Here is an 18,056-nt window from a genome sequence, read left to right as displayed (position 1 = left end):
GGTGCTACCACCTGACCAGGGGGGAGTATAAAACCCTTGCTCAGTGAGAGCACATGGTCTGTCTCAGGAGTCTGTTCAATGAGAGAGAAACAGTATGGAAGATTTATCAGAAGTGTCTTAGGTAAAACTGTTCTAGTTGTCCATGGAAACCAATCAGAGCTCAGTTTTAATTTTATAAACAGCTGTGGGAAAATGAAAGCTGAGTTCTGATTGGTTTACACTGGCAACTAGAACAGTTCTGCTCTCAGACACTTGTGATAAATCTCCCCCAGTGTATGCATCACGCCTTCAGTGCTGACACAGATACCACTCCCAGGAGCTGAGTCTGGAGACTCTATCCCAGAGATGCAGCTTCCACAATTTGGGCACAGCTCCACCTCAACTATCCCAGCCTGCATCTACTATCAGGCTGGTGCACCATTCCTGCAGTTAATCGTGTTTAGGCCTGTTGCCTGCTTTTTCGAGTTCAATAAAGAACTGTAAGTTGATTTGCACAACGTTGCCTCTGTCTGATCCCTGGATACGGCTGCTTACCACCACGGGCTTCCACATCCATTACACAGGGACTCATCTTACAGACACTCAGGGGTTGACCCAGGGAGAAACCAGTACATCAGCCTCTTCTTCCTTAGTTCCTACACACACCACCTGCTGGAGGCCTGCCAGGCTGTGGGACAGCCCTCCGGTCCCTATACCAAGCACCGTGACATTATCGTGCTCTAGGCCGAAATAGCCAGCCACTCCGGTATTCTGGGCCCCGGCTGCCTCCAGGCCCCAAGAAAAGGCTAGGACCCGGTAGGGATATTGCATATGTTACAAGTATCCCCTGCTGCCCTGCAGAAATGTAACCTTGAGGAAAGTATGGCGCTGTTTTCTCTGGATCTTGTGGTGACAAAAGTATTTAGAAAAATTGTCTTTTTTTGTGCTAAAGGGGTATTCCAACAAAGACACGTTTCTTAAATGTACTCAGGATAACAAAATAACACATTCTCTAATTCACTGTTATTTACAAAAATACAGCATTTCCCAGATATAATTCCAACCTGTCTCTATCAGTCCTGGTGTCCTCAATTTCAGTTGCCCCTGGTTTCCGACCCTGTATCTTTTGACTTTAGGGTTTGCAGCCATCTTGTTCTTCTGTCTGATGCTGCATTGCGCTGCTCTCTGCCTTCAGCCCCCACCCATGCATTCCAGGATGAGCTAACACACACACTGACCTATTGCCAGCAAACAACACATCACATTGTGAGGAGAGCTGCAAGCTACAGGAAGAGAATGGGGCTCATTTACTAAGGGCCCGAATCGCTCATTTTCGTCGGGTTTCCCGAAAATTACCGGTTTGCGCCATTTTGCCCCGATTTTTTGGCACACGTGATCAGATTGTGTTGCATTGGCGCCGGGTTTCACACAAAGGAAATTTGCGGCGTGGGCATCGGAGAACCCGACGTATTCGGAAAAACCACGGTATTTTAAAAAAAAATGTGTCGCTTGACACGCACTTACATGCACCAGGAAAAGAATGCTGAACTCCGGCGGACCTCGGCGCAGCAACACCTAGTGGATATCGGGCGCACGACCTTAGTGAATCCCGGCAGACCCGAATCCTCGTCGGACAACACGCCGCGGGATCGCGAATGGACCGGGTAAGTAAATGAGCCCCATTATATTTATCCGGGGGAGGGGGGCACATCAGGTCTGACAATGTGTTGCAGCATAGCTAAGAATGTCATTGTTTGTAATATGCATCTCATGTATCTCATGGATTTCTCATCTATAATCTGTCTCAGCTCTCTTTCTATGTTTCAGATACTAGTAGACAGGTGCGGAGTGGGAATTTAAAGTGGCCCTGGAAAAAACTGTAAAAGTGGCCCCATTTTGTGGGTGGGGGCCAAAACAAGTAGGCGTGGTCATGCAATGTGGGTGGAGTTCCTGAACTCCACACAAACTGTTTAAAGATAGTCTAAATTAACACGTACAGCACAGAGAAAGAAACTCATACTGCCTCCCTCATACAGGAATAAAGCTTCTTTTTATATACTTATATGTATATACACACACACACATATATATATATATATAGATACACAGAAAATGACTACAATACCTTATCCACCAAATAGGTACGGGAATATACCGTAGTTACTATAATACTGCCCCCTATGTACAAGAATATAACTACTATAATACTGCCCCCTATGTACAAGAATATAACTACTATAATACTGCCCCCTATGTACAAGAATATAACTACTACAATTACTGCCCCCTATGTACAAGAATATAACTACTATAATAATGCTCCTATGTACAAGAATATAACTACTATAATACTGCCCCCTATGTACAGGAATATAACTACTATAATACTGCCCCCTATGTACAAGACTATAACGACTATAATACTGCCCCCTATGTACAAGAATATAACTACTATAATACTGTCCCATATGTACAAGACTATAACGACTATAATACTGCCCCCTATGTACAAGAATATAACTACTATAGTACTGCCCCCTATGTACAAGAATATAACTACTTTAATACTGCTCCCTATGTACAAGAATATAACTACTATAATACTGCCTCCTATGTACAAGAATATAACTACTATAATACTGTCCCCTATGTTCAAGAATATAACTACTATAATACTGTCCCCTATGTACAAGAATATAACTACTATAATACTGCCCCCTATGTACAGGGATATAACTGCTATAATACTGCCCCCTATGTACAGGAATATAACTACTATAATACTGCCCCCTATGTACAAGAATATAACTACTATAATACTGTCCCCTATGTACAAGAATATAACTACTATAATACTGTCCCCTATGTACAAGAATATAACTACTATAATACTGCCCCCTATGTACAGGGATATAACTGCTATAATACTGCCCCCTATGTACAGGAATATAACTACTATAATACTGCCCCCTATGTACAGGAATATAACTACTATAATACTGCCCCCTATGTATAAGAATATAACTACTATAATACTGCCCCCTATGTACAATAATATAACTTCTATAATACAGCCCCCTATGTACAGGAATATAACTACTATAATACTGCCCCCTATGTACAGGAATATAACTACTATAATACTGCCCCCTATGTACATTGTACAAGAATATAACTACTATAATACTGCTCCCTATGTACAAGAATATAACTACTATAATACTGCCCCCTATGTATAAGAATATAACTACTATAATACTGCCCCTTATGTACAATAATATAACTTCTATAATACATCCCCCTATGTACAAGAATATAACTACTATAATACTGCCCCCTATGTACAAGAATATAACTACTATAATACTACCCACTATGTACAGGAATATAACTACTATAATACTGCCCCCTATGTACAGGAATATAACTACTATAATACTGCCCCCTATGTACATTGTACAAGAATATAACTACTATAATACTGCTCCCTATGTACAAGAATATAACTACTATAATACTGCCCCCTATGTACAAGAATATAGCTACTATAATACTGCCCCCTATGTATAAGAATATAACTACTATAATACTGCCCCCTATGTACAATAATATAACTTCTATAATACAGCCCCCTATGTACAGGAATATAACTACTATAATACTACCCCCTATGTACAGGAATATAACTACTGTAATACTGCCCTCTATGTACAAGAATATAACTACTATAATACTGCCCCCTATGTACAATAATATAACTTCTATAATACAGCCCTCTATGTACAAGAATATGACTACTATAATACTGTTTCCTGTGTACAGGAATATAACAACTATTACTACTTCTACTATGCCATATAACACGCCAGCCAGTCCCCTGTATATAGCCAGCCAGTCGCATCGGTATTCAGCCCACCAACCCCCAGAGTATGTAACACCCCCCCAGTACATAGCATGCCAGCCTCCACCACAGTATATAGCAAGCCAGCCCCCCACAGTATACAGCAGCCTACCCCAGTATATAGCCAGCCAGTCCCGCCGGTATTCAGCCAGTCAGCCCCCCCAGAGTATATAACCAGCCCCAGAATACCTCTTGAACTATTTCACAACAAACTGGTAGTTGTTTATTAGGGCTATTTCTGCTGACAGGTTTCCTTTAAGCAGTTTGATATTCATGAGGGAAATATTCTTTCCTAAGCACCCTTGTAACACGATTTTCAAATTTTTCTTGGGACAGGCACATGATGTATCAAATGAAGTTGCAAAAATATCCAAGAGATCCATAATAGAGGATTCCAGAATAGGACGAATGGTAATACAATTTGGGCGGTTTGTTGAACATGACATTACTTTCTCTCCTCCCACTCCAACTTCATCATTTTTGGAAGATGTGGATTGTAATCGCTGTGTTAAAACTCATCCCTGTTTCCCTATAATGGTAAGACCATTTCCTTCTGCATGTATAAATATTCTCGCTGTAGATCTCTCTACGTGTTCTCTCTCATGCTGGGACTCCTTACACATAAGTATGATGCCAACAAGTCTTGGATAATCAGGTTTCACTCACTATAAAGAGCTGGCTTTTCTGGCTCCTGAGCAGCTCAATGTGTAATTACATATGCAACATCCCCCACCGGGGCCTAGCCTTTTCTTGGGGCCTGGAGACAGCCGGGGCCTAGAATACCGGGGTGGCTGGCGGTTGCGGCCTAGGCACGCTAGTGTCACGGTGCTTGGTATGGGGACGGGAGGGCTGACACCCATCCCCACTCCAGTTTTAACTCAAATTTTTTTTTGGGGGGGGCTACTTGATTGGGCGGGGATAACTGAGTCATTGGGGCACATTGACTTACCTGGTCCCTGCGTGATCCCCGACGAGGATGAAGTCTTCTGCAATTCAACAAGATCATGCGCCCGAGATCCTGCATGTGTCCCTTGCCCGCTCAGGTCTGCTGGAGTTCACCTTCTTTTTCCCGGTATATATGAGTGCATGTCTTGTGACACAATTTGACTTGTTAAATCCCGCGCCTAGTCCGAATCCGTCGGATCGTCAGTCGGCCCACCCGCTATTTGTGTTGCGTGAAAGTTTGCGTGATTGTGACACAATCCTATCGCTTCCGACGCAATCCCTGGCACGATCGCCGAAAACGTTGGCAAACCCGATGGAAATGCGGCCTCGGGACCTTAGTAAATAAGGCCCATTGCCTCTCTGCCAACACCCAACACCAGTCATTCACCATAAAGGGCAAGCTCCTTGAGCTGACTCATTCGCGAACATCTCATCACAAATGCAGAGCGACACACAGCTGCGTAGATGTTGCACGGCTGCAAGTAGGACACTCCAGTGGCAAGGGAGAGCAGAGATGAGTAATAATTGTATTACCTGCTGCAGATTGCACTGGCACACTGACAGTGCCAGGCGATCCCCAAGACGATATAGATCACCTTCAAGCTGCAACAGCCTGCTAATGAGGACAGTCTATAACGCCTCACATCCTCAAGCAGTTAATAACAAATCCATGTGGCTCTTTACGTTCCCATAGTTTTGGAGAGGTGAATTACCACTAAGCTGTGTTACCCTGTGAGTGCTTGTGTGCTAGCAGTTAGCTATAAGCAGTGTGTATCCAGGTAGTGGATGGAGTAAGCATGTTAGGAAGCAGAGTGGTAGGGGAGTCTGATGAGCGGTTTCCTTTACAGAATTGGGTGCTAGGTGGTAGGGGAACAGAATTTAGTATAAAGACTCCATCTTACGTAGGTGGATGGGGCTTTATTTGCTAAATTTGAGGCTCTCTAGAGTAGGTGCACCCCGTGACGACGCTCGGCAGTCAGGAGTTTGTCACAGTAAAGGACTACTAGTGTGTGAGACAGCATCAGTCTGTAAATTCAGGGGATCAGGGTGTAGAGAACTGGAGGGGGCAGCATTTAATTTTTTGTCTCAGACAGAAAAAAGGCTGGAATTGGCCCTGCTCATAAATAACAGTCTATGAATGTTCAGTGAAAATGGTTATGACTAGGACATGCTTGCTGTTTAAGGAATCATTTATATGGTCTGTTAAAAAAACAACCCTGGTTATTAATCCTAAAAAATATATTGTATTTAGTGCAGTTTTGTGCAATCCGTCCTAAAAATTGAGGGCACTCAGCCAATATTCACTGCCACATGCACCTTTTTAAAATGGTTAATATTTCATCACAATTTATCAATATTTTAAAATAAAAAAAAAATAGAAATATATTAGTTTTTGTAGTATAACATTAATATATTAACATTTTATTCTGTATTTTTCCAGTTTTCACCAAGTGATCCCCGGTACATCAATGGGACGGAGTGTATCCCATTCACCCGCTCAGCTTCTGTGTGCAGTCAGACAAATCCTGTACGTGAGCAGGTGAACATGCAGACTTCATACCTTGATGGCAGCCAGATCTATGGCAGTGACAACAAACTCGCCAATATGCTTCGCAACAACACAAACCAACTGGGTCTTTTGGCTGTTAATCAGAACTTCTCTGACCATGGATTTGCCTTCCTGCCTTTTCATAGGAATGTACGTGACCAATGTTCTATGGCCGATCCATCAGTAAAAGGTCCTTGTTTTATAGCAGGTGAGATTATGGAAAACTTCATGGTGTGTTTAAAGAAAGTTTACTTACATAAAACAGTATGAGGCAATGATGGTAGTCCAGGAGGCGAGTGGTTGGATGGTACAGCTGTTTGTCACAGCTCTCTCCTGGTATAGGGCCCCCTCCATACGTGTTGGCGCCATCAGAGATGAATTATGATCGTAAGCTTCCCCCTGGAGCACTCCCGGCTGATGTTAAAGGGGAGGTCCGTGATGGTTAGTGGCTAGCCAGGACACATGCCATCTCTCTGACTGTTTACTGTCCAAAATAGAACAGTCTGAACATCCATCTCTGGCGGCAAAGCTTGTTGCAAATTATCCCCTTTGTTGCTGGTGTCAGTCCATTGTAGCAAAAGTCTGCTGGCTAAGTCCTTCTCTGCTATATCACAGTTTAGCAACTCCAGACTCATAAACTCCTCTATCTCGGAAAGACTAGGACAGAAAAGACTAAAGCAGAATTCCCAAGTACATGGCTAACTGCACACAATCGTTGTCTGCAATCTGTAATGGCTTTTTGGGGGGCCGTGTGTAATCTGTTTTCCAGGAAGCCAGTGATTGAGCTAGGTCAGCCAATTAAGGTCATGTAATTTTTTTCTGCCAAAGTGCAAAAGACAGAGAAGATATCATTTGCATGCTGTGCCACCAGTGCCTAAAGCGAGGGCAAGGTTACAACAATATGAGCCCCTCATGTATGACCGGACACCTGCAAAGTAATCATGACCAGTGGCGTAACTAGGAGTGGCAGGGCCCCATAGCAGGCTTCGGCTTGGGGCCCCCCTTCCCACTTCAAAATTATACATATTTGTATACTCACACATGCAAGTTACAATCACACATTTATACACTTATGCACACTCATGTAGAGCATATACACACACATACAGTGACATATACAAACACACAGCATATATACACACACACAGTATATGCTGACGCCATACACCGTATAGACATACAGCATGTACACATCACAGATGCAGCATATATACATCACATATTTGTTATATACATATTGGGGCAGATTTATCAAGTGTCTGAAAGTCAGAATATTCCCAGTTGCCCATGGCAACCAATCACAGCTCCGCTTTAAAATATTCATGAGCACTGGTAAAATGAAAGCTGAGCTGTGATTGGTTGCTATGGGCAACTGGAAATATTCTGACTTTCAGACACTTGATAAATCTGCCCCATTATGATGTAAAAAGTGCAGCATAATATGGATATAATGATGCACATCCTCCACTCTTTAGTATGTCAAATCGGATGATGGGGCCCCCTGACAATGTGGGCCCCATAGCGGTTGCTATGGCTGTTACCACTGTAGTTACGCCCCTGATTATGACCTATAGTGGATGAGAAACCTTTTTTGGAGCATTCAAACACCTGGGTTCCCTCTGCTGCTTCTGTTGGATCAGCCTATACCACTGCTTCAGGAGTGACAAAACTACCAGTCTACCCACAAAGGGAGGATGTCCCACCACCAGCAGCAGGGCCACTGTCACCATCACCAAGCTAGTCCACACCATCCATACAGCTTCCATTTCCCTAAACAATTGATAGATTAGGAAAATTTGGGCCATCTCCAATCTGGTGGCAGCAACTTCCCTATAGTATGAAGTTCCTAATTGCCACATCATTTTCAGACAGGCCATCCCTGCCCTTTAAAAACAGGTTGTGGGCAAAATCAGATGTGTACTGCACAATGCCAGCTTCTGAGTAGGAGGAGTTCTCACATTGGGGGATATCATCCATTGTAGGGATACCCCAGTTGCTTGTCATATGATCTTGTTCCACAGTGGTAACATTAAAGGGGTTGGCTCCTGTATTTTGTAATGTGTGTATACGTGTGTGTGTGGGAGGGGGGGGGGGGCTGCAGGATATTAGGCAATTTACCAAGATGCATCATTAATAGTTCTGCTCCACTTTATTGATATGTAAAGTGAAGCCTCCTGTGTTTTACCTCATCAGCCGGACATTCCTGACCATAAAATGGCCGCAGATGGAGGGTCATGTGATCTCTATCTGTCCATGAACAATCACCAGTTAGAGATCCCATGACCGTCCATATGCGGCCATATGCGGAGCAGAACTAGTAATAGATGTACCTCATATGCTGCCCCTAACACTTACACACACATTACAAAAAAATAAGGTAACGTGGTCAATCCCTTTAATGTCATCTAATTCATGGGTATAGACCATGTGACTCCAAGAGAGGAAGACTCGGACAAATCCATGTTGCAGAGAGAGACAAAGTGGATTTTTTTGTGTGATATTGTGATAAATATGATATGATGTTGATGTTGAATCGTCAGTCCCCCTCAACCACGTAATAATCCAGGACAGACAACCTCAGTTCTTTCCCTGAGATGAAAACTTCTTTATTGGATTTAAGGCTAGAGACGCCCAGACATTGACATTGACATACAGCCTTCTCTTCTTATACAATTTACTTCACATTGACTAGAATGTGGAAGATGTCTTATTGGTTAAAACAGAGATAACTAACTTTCTCACCACTGAAATCAGCTAATTAGTGCCTACAGGGCCGGCTACAGGTTTCAGTAGTCCCCTGGGCGACAGAGCCTCAGTGGGCCCCTTTGCATTGAACTCCCATCGTGGCATTAAAAGTTCAGAAACTAAAACAGTCTCCTGTTCCCTAAAATATTCCATTGTTTATCATACCAGAGAGCCCCCTCATGGTTATTTTGTATAAACATAATATACAATATATGCATTCATATAATAGTGTGGCTTCAACAACTGCAACACTACTAAGTGATGCTATAGGTAGCCTTGCAACGTATGGTGGTATCCGCTGAAGTAGGTGGCATCCGCTGTGTCCCCACCTCCAAAATTATTTATACATCTAAAAACGGAGAGGTGCGGATATATCTGTGAACTCATAATAACAATATTACTTTATTCTTTCCAAACTGTAAAAAAACGCATGATCTCATGCGTTTTTCTCAGCCATGTAAATATGCACCAGCAGCATTGAACAAAGAATAACTTATTCTGTTAATCTTAGGGTGCCGCATACCGCTACTCTTCTCTGCAATATTTATTGTTACCCACAGCACCCAGTATCTGATGTCCTGCACATCTCCCCGTATATATTGTCCCCACAGCCCCCAGTATCTGATGTCCCCCACAGCCCCCAGTATCTGATGTCCCCCACAGCCCCCAGGATCTGATGTCCCCCACAGCCCCCAGTATCTGATGTCCCCCACAGCCCCCAGGATCTGATGTCCTGCACATCTCCCCGTATATATTGTCCCCACAGCCCCCAGTATCTGATGTCCCCCACAGCCCCCAGGATCTGATGTCCCCCACAGCCCCCAGGATCTGATGTCCCCCACAGCCCCCCATATCTGATGTCCCCCACAGTCCCCAGGATCTGATGTTCCCCACAGCCCCTGGTATATATTGTCCTAAACAGCCCCCAGTATCTGATGTCCCCCACAGCCCCCAGTATCTGATGTCCCCCACAGCCCCCAGGATCTGATGTTCCCCACAGCCCCTGGTATATATTGTCCTACACAGCCCCCATTATCTGATGTCCACCATAGCGTCCAGTATATATTGTCATCCACGGTTCCCAGTATCTGATGTCATCCACAGTCCCTAGTATCTCATGTCGTTCCCAGTATCCAATGTCCTCCATAGCCCAGAATATATAATGTCCCCCACAGCCCCCCATATTAAATTTTGCTCAGTTTTAGTGCTGTTTAAGCTCCTATCAGTGATGGCCAGTGTAAAATTCAAGGGTATGGGTGGGGACTCTCTAAGCAGACACAGTGGGGGTTATTTACTAAGCCCGATTCACGTTTTCCCAACGTGTTACCCGAATATTTCCGATTTGCGCCGATTTTCCCTGAATTGCCCCGGGTTTTTGGAGCACGCGATCGGATTGTGGCGCATCGGCACCGGCGTGCACGCGACAGAAATGGGGGGGGCGTGGCCGAATGAAAACCCGACGGATTCGGAGAAACCACCGCATTTAAAATAAAAAAGTGTCGCGGAACACGCGCTTACCTTCACCAGGAATAGGAACGTGAACTCCGGCGGACCTCGGCGGACTTCAGCGCAGCAGCGACACCTGGTGGACGTCGGAGGAACTGCCGCAGTGAATCGCCGGAAGACCCGAATCCACCGCAGAGAACGCGCCGCTGGATCGCGAATGGACCGGGTAAGTAAATCTGCCCCATTATGATCCCTCTAGTGCTGTTAGATACAGCATGCTGAAAATGTGGTTAGATTATCAGGGTACAGGGTTTATATACACATTAATTTACCTTCTGAACATTGTACTAGTATCTGACACATAGAAAGAGAGATGAGACAGATCTGAAATTAGATGATGAGATGCATATTACACACAATGACAGTCAGCGCTGCTACATCTCTGCTCTATCACACTGTCAGATCTGACGTGCCTTCCTCCCCCTACCCTGATAAAGAACTTATCTGCCAGTAGCTTGTAGCTCTCCCCTCGTTGCTGCTGTTCTTTGCTGGCAGGAAGTCAGTGTGTATCAGTGTGAGCTCCTCCTGGAATGCAGGGGGGAGGGACTAGAGGCATAGAGACCTCAGCTACACAGCCTCAGGCAAGATGGCTGCCGACCCTAAAGGCAGAATATACTGTGAAATTGTGTACACCAGGGCTGATAGAGACAGGTTGAAATTATATCTGTGAAATGCTGTATTTTTTAATAACATTGGATTAGATAACATGTTATTTTGTTAACCTGAGTACATTTAAGAAACTTGTCTTCAGTGTAATCATTTCAACGTGTCTCTGCCACCCCCTGCTGGCAGGAGGAAGCTGCTGCCTGAAGTAAAATCTTCACCTTACTTCATGGACAATGCTTCACTTGATCCATATTGCGTGCAGAATGCCCAGTAGATGAATTAAAAATATTATCCATCAAGTAATATCTCTCAGTCAAATCATGGAAATCCTGCAGAGCGAGTGATACAGTCTGTGGGGAAGTGCTTTCAATGCCTTCTTTCGTTTTGTATAGTTAGGAATTAATAGCTGCCATTGACTGGCAATAAGGACCAAGATCCAGAGAATTAATGCAACTTGAGAATCTGATGTTGGAAGGAACAGCTCATCTCCAGGGGCAAGACTGAATAGGAAAGACGTCGGCTTCCTATGTGCATATACATGGGATGTGAAAGGCCCTTATTTGAAGACTTAAAAATGTAGATTTAGCCGCCTTACTACTCCAAACACAGTAGAGTAGGCTGATGCTGTTTCTTCATACATCCCTGAGCAGGTGCACAGACCGCTAAAAACCTGGCACAGATCATAGGTGTTAAACATTTAACGATCCCCGGAAAACCATCTTGGTCTAGGTAGCGCCCAGTAGTATGGCAGGATATGTTAGGATCGATCAGACATCCTAGGGTTCAAGTACCATAGGAGGTCTAAAAAAGAAAGAAAAAAAAATTTAAAAAAAAAACCCTAAAAGCTAAAATCCCCCTCCTTCCTTTAGAACTGATGCAGAAATAAATAAAGAAACATAATCATAAAGATACTAGGTATTCATCAAATATAAAAACAGTTATTCCCAACAGTGAAAGCCATAGCAGAAAATAGCTCCCAAAATGTTTTGAAGGTCAGGAGAGAAAAATGGAAATGTAAAAACAAAAATGGCTGTGTCCTTGAGAGTTTAAAATCAAATTGTTCCTATCATTAAAGGAAACCTACCACTTGTAGTGGCAGGTTTCTGATGGAAATACCGGGCACCAGCTCAGGGTGAGCTGGTGCCGGAGCTTATTTTCGTTAGTGTTTTAAACCGCGGTATCGCGGTTTAAAACACTTTTTAAACTTTATAGCCGGCGCAGGCAGGAAGTGAATGAGAGCCGCACGCATGGTAAGCGCCGAGCGCGTACCTGCCTGCGCCGGCTATAAAGTTTAAAAAGTGTTTTAAACCGCGATACCGCGGTTTAAAACACTAACGAAAATAAGCTCTGGCACCAGCTCACCCTGAGCTGGTGCCCGGTATTGCCATCAGAAACCTGCCACTACAAGTGGTAGGTTTCCTTTAAAGGGGTATTCCCATTTCAGAAAATAAATGTTATTGTTTTTATGATAAAATGTTATACAATTTTCCAATATACTTTCTGTATCAATTCTTCACGGTTTTCTAGATCTCTGTTTGCTGTCATTATATAGAAAGCTTCTTTGTTTACTTAGAAATGGTCACACAGGTCCAGGGCTCGTTATATCTCACAGCTCTGATCACTGTATAACCTTTCATTAGACAGACAATAACATTAATTTATTGTAATGGGAAAACACGTTACAATAAACTTCTTGTCGCATTGCCATTGAATCCACCAGCCTAATAATGTACCCACACCAGTTTTCCCCTACAAAGTATGCCCCCATGCAAGTAATGTCCCCTCACTAATTTTGAGCCAATGCCAGTAATGCACCCCCACTATTTGTTCCCACACACCAGTTATGCCCCCTAATTGTACCCCCATTAATGCCCCTCCTATATGTGTCCCCACACCAGTAATGCCCCATCTTGTTTGTGGCCCCCCCACATCAGTAATGCCCAATCCTATTTGTGCACCATCAGTAACGCCCCATCCTGTTTTTGCCCTCTCACTAGTAATGCCCCATCCTATTTGTTCCCCTCGCTCATTGTAAAATTAGATATTAAAAAAAACACTAATACTCACCTGTCTTTCGTCCTTGACCTTCCTCTTCTCACTGAGCTTGCGCACTACAGGACAAATAAACTAAAACTGGAAAGCCAAATTTATAGCAATGCCAAATGCCTGATTTTAAATTTTCCATCTTTGCTATGATTTCAATTTTTATCTTAGGGGACAGTCGTGTCAATAAGCAGCCTGTGCTGACTGCCCTCCATACACTCTTCATGAGAGAGCACAATCGCCTGGTGACAGAGTTGCATGAATTAAACACAAATTGGACAGGAGAGAAACTATACCAAGAAGCCCGCAAGATAATGGGTGCCGTCTTACAGGTGCAGTATTATTATTTCAGTTTGTCTCCATTAAACAGACAATAGTCTGCTGTAGACTTTTCCTTTTATAATGTTATAATGTTTAATATTTTTTTGGTATTGACAGAAAGTAACATACAAGGACTGGCTTCCTTTATTGTTGGGTGATGAAATCTCAAAGGAGCTTCCCCCATATACATCCTACGATGAAGACGTGAACCCAGCAGTAGCCAATGTTTTCCCCATTGCCTTCAGGACGGGTCATATCAGTAACTTATTGGCAGAGGACTACTCCCCCACCAATGAAACATCTGTTACCCCATGGAGTACAGTAAAAGGTAACCTATCAATTCCATCGCAAATACATTTTGCATACTGTAGAAATGTAAAATGTCATAATAATAGTGGCTGTACAGATTTAATTCTCATAACGGTAATTATTAAAGATGACCTGTCACCAGAATTTTACCCCTCATATCAGTAATACTTGCTGGTAAAGGGTTAAAAGTCCTCCCCATATCCCCTAAAATTACCTGCCACTGTGCCTTAAATACAGCTGTTTTTCTGATATGCAAATAAGACTAGATGAGTCATTCTGAATAGAAGTGTTCCGTTTTGTAAAGGCCGCCTGTGAACCCCGCCTCTTTCTTTTGAATGACAGCCTGAGCAGAATGGGAGTCTTCTTTCTGTCCACTTCCTGTACTTACCAGAATGCTGTCCCTCTCACTGCATGTTGAATTTAGCAATGAGCACTCTTTGGGATACTGCAGCTCCTGTTACCATTTCACACACCCCTCGATGGATGGAGCCACGCCCCAATGGGCGCAGCCAACATAGACAAAGCCATAAAAAGTTTAGACAACCAATATTTTGGTGGGAGGAGACAGATTTAAACTAGAACACATGTGCTTCACTTTTCAATAAAGGCACAGGGGTTGGGGGTGGGTGAATAAGTTTTATTGTGCCTGCTCTTGATGACAGGTTCCCTTTAAGCTGCCATCTCTAATGACCCTTTATTACGTCTACAGATGGAATTGATCCTGTCCTCAGAGATTTATTATTGAATAAAGTCAGAAAAACCCTCCTGGTTAATGGTATCAGAACGGATCTAACGTCAGTCAATATACAGAGAGGGCGAGACCATGGAATACCAGGTAGGGTGTGAACACCTTTACAACTTTAGAAATAAAAAAAATTGCATATTTTATTTTTTTTAAAGCATATATCAAAAAATATATATAATGCAGTATAAGACAAGTGCCCAGATTTATTAAAGATAGTGGAATCTGTACTAGGTGCAGTTAGCCTCACTAACGTGCAGGATGCCCCAGATTATTGTATACTGGCGCACAGTTTTCAATTATCTGGTGCCCCCCATACTGCTCGGGAAGTGGGCACCAACTTTTTTTTTGGGTGCACCTTTAACATAGAGCGTGCAACACAATTTTGTCGTTTCACAGTAATATTATGTGGTTCAAAAAACTGGCGCTGACACATTATAAACACATGTACAAGCAGTTTGTACGTTCTTTTCAATGCAAAGTCAGATAGAAAACTGGCGCAAGCACTTTAATAAATGTGTCCCAATATGTCATTATGTTAAGAAATTATAAAAAATTAGCAGCACAAAGTTAATAAAAAAACTGGTTCCAATCCTTTTACAAAATTCATCCTACTCTTTACCCAGACCCATTAGGCTTCCACAACATTCACCAGGACATACGCAGTTTGTACCTTCAGGCACAGCCTCTTTTTTTTGTACTATGGGACGTGTCACTTTATATGGTTGCAACTTTTGAACACTTTAACTTGTTAAAATGATTTAATATTATTTTTTATTATTATTTTTATGTTACATTGTACAAATTAGTGGCATATTTTGGTGGATAAGTTTTGTATTTATTTTAAAAAAAATGCCATTCTTTTGAGAAATTTGTCATTTACTAAATGTAAAATTATCTGCTTTTGATTGATAGTTTTACCACCAAAATAAGTTACTTACTAACATTTCCTAAATCTCAACTTTATATTTTTATCCTTTTTTTAAAAGTCCTTGTATTTGTATATGACGGTAGACAGCTTACAAATAGAACAGAGATTTTCCTTTTTTTTTAAAAAAAAGATCAATTTGAAATTTTTGGGATCATTTATTTTTAAATAAGTTAGTAATATAAATTATTTGAATCCCGCTGTGAAACCACCCATTTTCAAAAGTACACCCCTCAAACTACAAGAAACTGCTTTTAGGAATATTTTAAACTCAAAGTAATTAAAACAAAATGGAGTTGAAATTTAGAATGGTCTAATTTTGTCGATAATACATTCAATTAGCCCTAAAATTTGCACATTTCCAAAAGATTAAAAGAGAAAACCCAACTTAAAATTTGTTATGCATTTTCTCCCAAGTACAGAGACACCCCACTTGTGGACGTTGTATGGGCACACAGCAAGGAGCAGAAGGGAAAGAGTGCCATTCAGTTACCAGTTTTGCCCTATAGAACTAAGTGGATTTTAGTTTCCTCATTGGCACCCTTTTGTAGGCTACAAAATTTTTGGTTTTCCGCTTGTGGCGTCATGTAATGCCATTTTTTGGGGGGATGAGATGCATTTTCCATTTTGGGGCTGCTATTCCCTATTGCTGAAAATGTATTCACTTTTTTGGGGGGGACAGAGGAGTAGAAAAGCATCAGTTCTGTAATGGATTTTTGGTGTTCGCCATATAGCCTAATAAACATTTTATCTTTATTCTTTGGGTCAGTATGATCATGGGGATACGATACTTAAATAATTTTTCTTACGTTTTACTAAATTTGAAAAATAAAATCTAATGTGGGGGAGAAAAAAATTGTTTTTGCATTGCCGTCTTCCAAGTGGCATAACATTTTTATTTTTTTTTTTGTCTACGGAGCTGGTGGATGGCCTGTTTTTTGCAGGACATGTTACACTTTGCACCAGTATCATTCTGGAGAATTTCCCATTTTCACCTACTGACAGATTCCCATAGCCTTTTTAATGATAATACCTAATCTTCTTTTATAACTTACATTAAAAAACCACCCGAAACACAGATTTGGAATTATTATGAAAAGATCTATCTGAACACAGTCAGTATTATTCTTGAAATCTACTGATCTGGTAGTTTTGTTTCCCTACAAACTACATTTCCTATTAGTTTCTAGTAAAGCAATTCAATGTACTCACTTTTCGGAACTTCGTAGGGTACAATTCATGGAGAAGGTTCTGTGGACTTTCTGCACCAAATAATCTTGATGAATTGGCTGATGTGTTGAAGAACAGAGAACTTGCCGAGAAGCTCATTAATCTGTATGGAACAGTTGAAAATATTGATATGTCAGTCGGTGGAGTCTCTGAGCCCCCAGTTAAAAATGGAAGAATTGGGACATTGTTAACTTGCTTGATTGGAAACCAATTCCGCAGGCTCAGAGATGGAGATAGGTAAGTGCCAATGTACAGTACACAGTATATATACACTCACCGGCCACTTTATTAGGTACACCTGTCCAACTGCTCGTTAACACTTAATTTCTAATCAGCCAATCACATGGCGGCAACTCAGTGCATTTAGGCATGTAGACATGGTCAAGACAATCTCCTGCAGTTCAAACCGAGCATCAGTATGGGGAAGAAAGGTGATTTGAGTGCCTTTGAACGTGGCATGGTTGTTGGTGCCAGAAGGGCTGGTCTGAGTATTTCAGAAACTGCTGATCTACTGGGATTTTCACGCACAACCATCTCTAGGGTTTACAGAGAATGGTCCGAAAAAGAAAAAAAATCCAGTGAGCGGCAGTTCTGTGGGCGTAAATGCCTTGTTGATGCCAGAGGTCAGAGGAGAATGGGCAGACTGGTTCGAGCTGATAGAAAGACAACAGCGCCACCCGTTACAACCAAGGTAGGCAGAAGAGCATCTCTGAACGCACAGTACGTCGAACTTTGAGGCAGATGGGCTACAGCAGCAGAAGACCACACCGGGTGCCGCTCCTTTCAGCTAAGAACAGGAAACTGAGGCTACAATTTGCACAAGCTCATCGAAATTGAACAGTAGAAGATTGGAAAAACGTTGCCTGGTCTGATGAGTCTCGATTTCTGCTGCGACATTCGGATGGTAGGGTCAGAATTTGGCGTCAACAACATGAAAGCATGGATCCATCCTGCCTTGTATCAACGGTTCAGGCTGGTGGTGGTGGTGTCATGGTGTGGGGAATATTTTCTTGGCACTCTTTGGGCCCCTTGGTACCAATTGAGCATCGTTGCAACGCCACAGCCTACCTGAGTATTGTTGCTGACCATATCCATCCCTTTATGACCACAATGTACCCAACATCTGATGGCTACTTTCAGCAGGATAATGCGCCATGTCATAAAGCTGGAATCATCTCAGACTGGTTTCTTGAACATGACAATGAGTTCACTGTACTCAAATGGCCTCCACAGTCACCAGATCTCAATCCAA

General features: G+C 42.4%; 1 protein-coding gene across 1 annotated transcript; it reads left to right on the top strand.

The window, feature by feature from the left end:
- The first annotated feature begins 295 nt into the window (after window positions 1–295).
- LOC140119994 (myeloperoxidase-like) lies at window positions 296–15,578 on the top strand. Its single transcript, XM_072139414.1, has 6 exons — window positions 296–479; window positions 4,217–4,417; window positions 6,267–6,582; window positions 13,446–13,606; window positions 13,713–13,923; window positions 15,562–15,578. Exons 2-6 carry the CDS (start codon window positions 4,289–4,291, stop codon window positions 15,576–15,578), a joined length of 834 nt encoding a protein of 277 aa, XP_071995515.1. The 5' UTR covers window positions 296–479; window positions 4,217–4,288.
- The last annotated feature ends 2,478 nt before the right edge of the window (window positions 15,579–18,056 follow it).

Source organism: Engystomops pustulosus, chromosome 2 (genome assembly GCF_040894005.1).
Source record: "Engystomops pustulosus chromosome 2, aEngPut4.maternal, whole genome shotgun sequence".
In the NCBI taxonomy this organism is placed as follows: domain Eukaryota; kingdom Metazoa; phylum Chordata; class Amphibia; order Anura; family Leptodactylidae; genus Engystomops; species Engystomops pustulosus.
This window is presented reverse-complemented; position numbering and strand designations above follow the sequence as displayed.

What these genes read in the sequence shown, in the direction of transcription:
- LOC140119994 (XM_072139414.1), top strand. Translation starts at nt 4,289, where the DNA reads ATGGTAATACAATTTGGGCGGTTTGTTGAACATGACATTACTTTCTCT. An exon ending in ATCCCTGTTTCCCTATAATG is followed by an intron (nt 4,418 to 6,266) that starts GTAAGACCATTT and finishes GTATTTTTCCAG; the next exon opens with TTTTCACCAAGTGATCCCCG. An exon ending in TAATGGGTGCCGTCTTACAG is followed by an intron (nt 13,607 to 13,712) that starts GTGCAGTATTAT and finishes TGGTATTGACAG; the next exon opens with AAAGTAACATACAAGGACTG.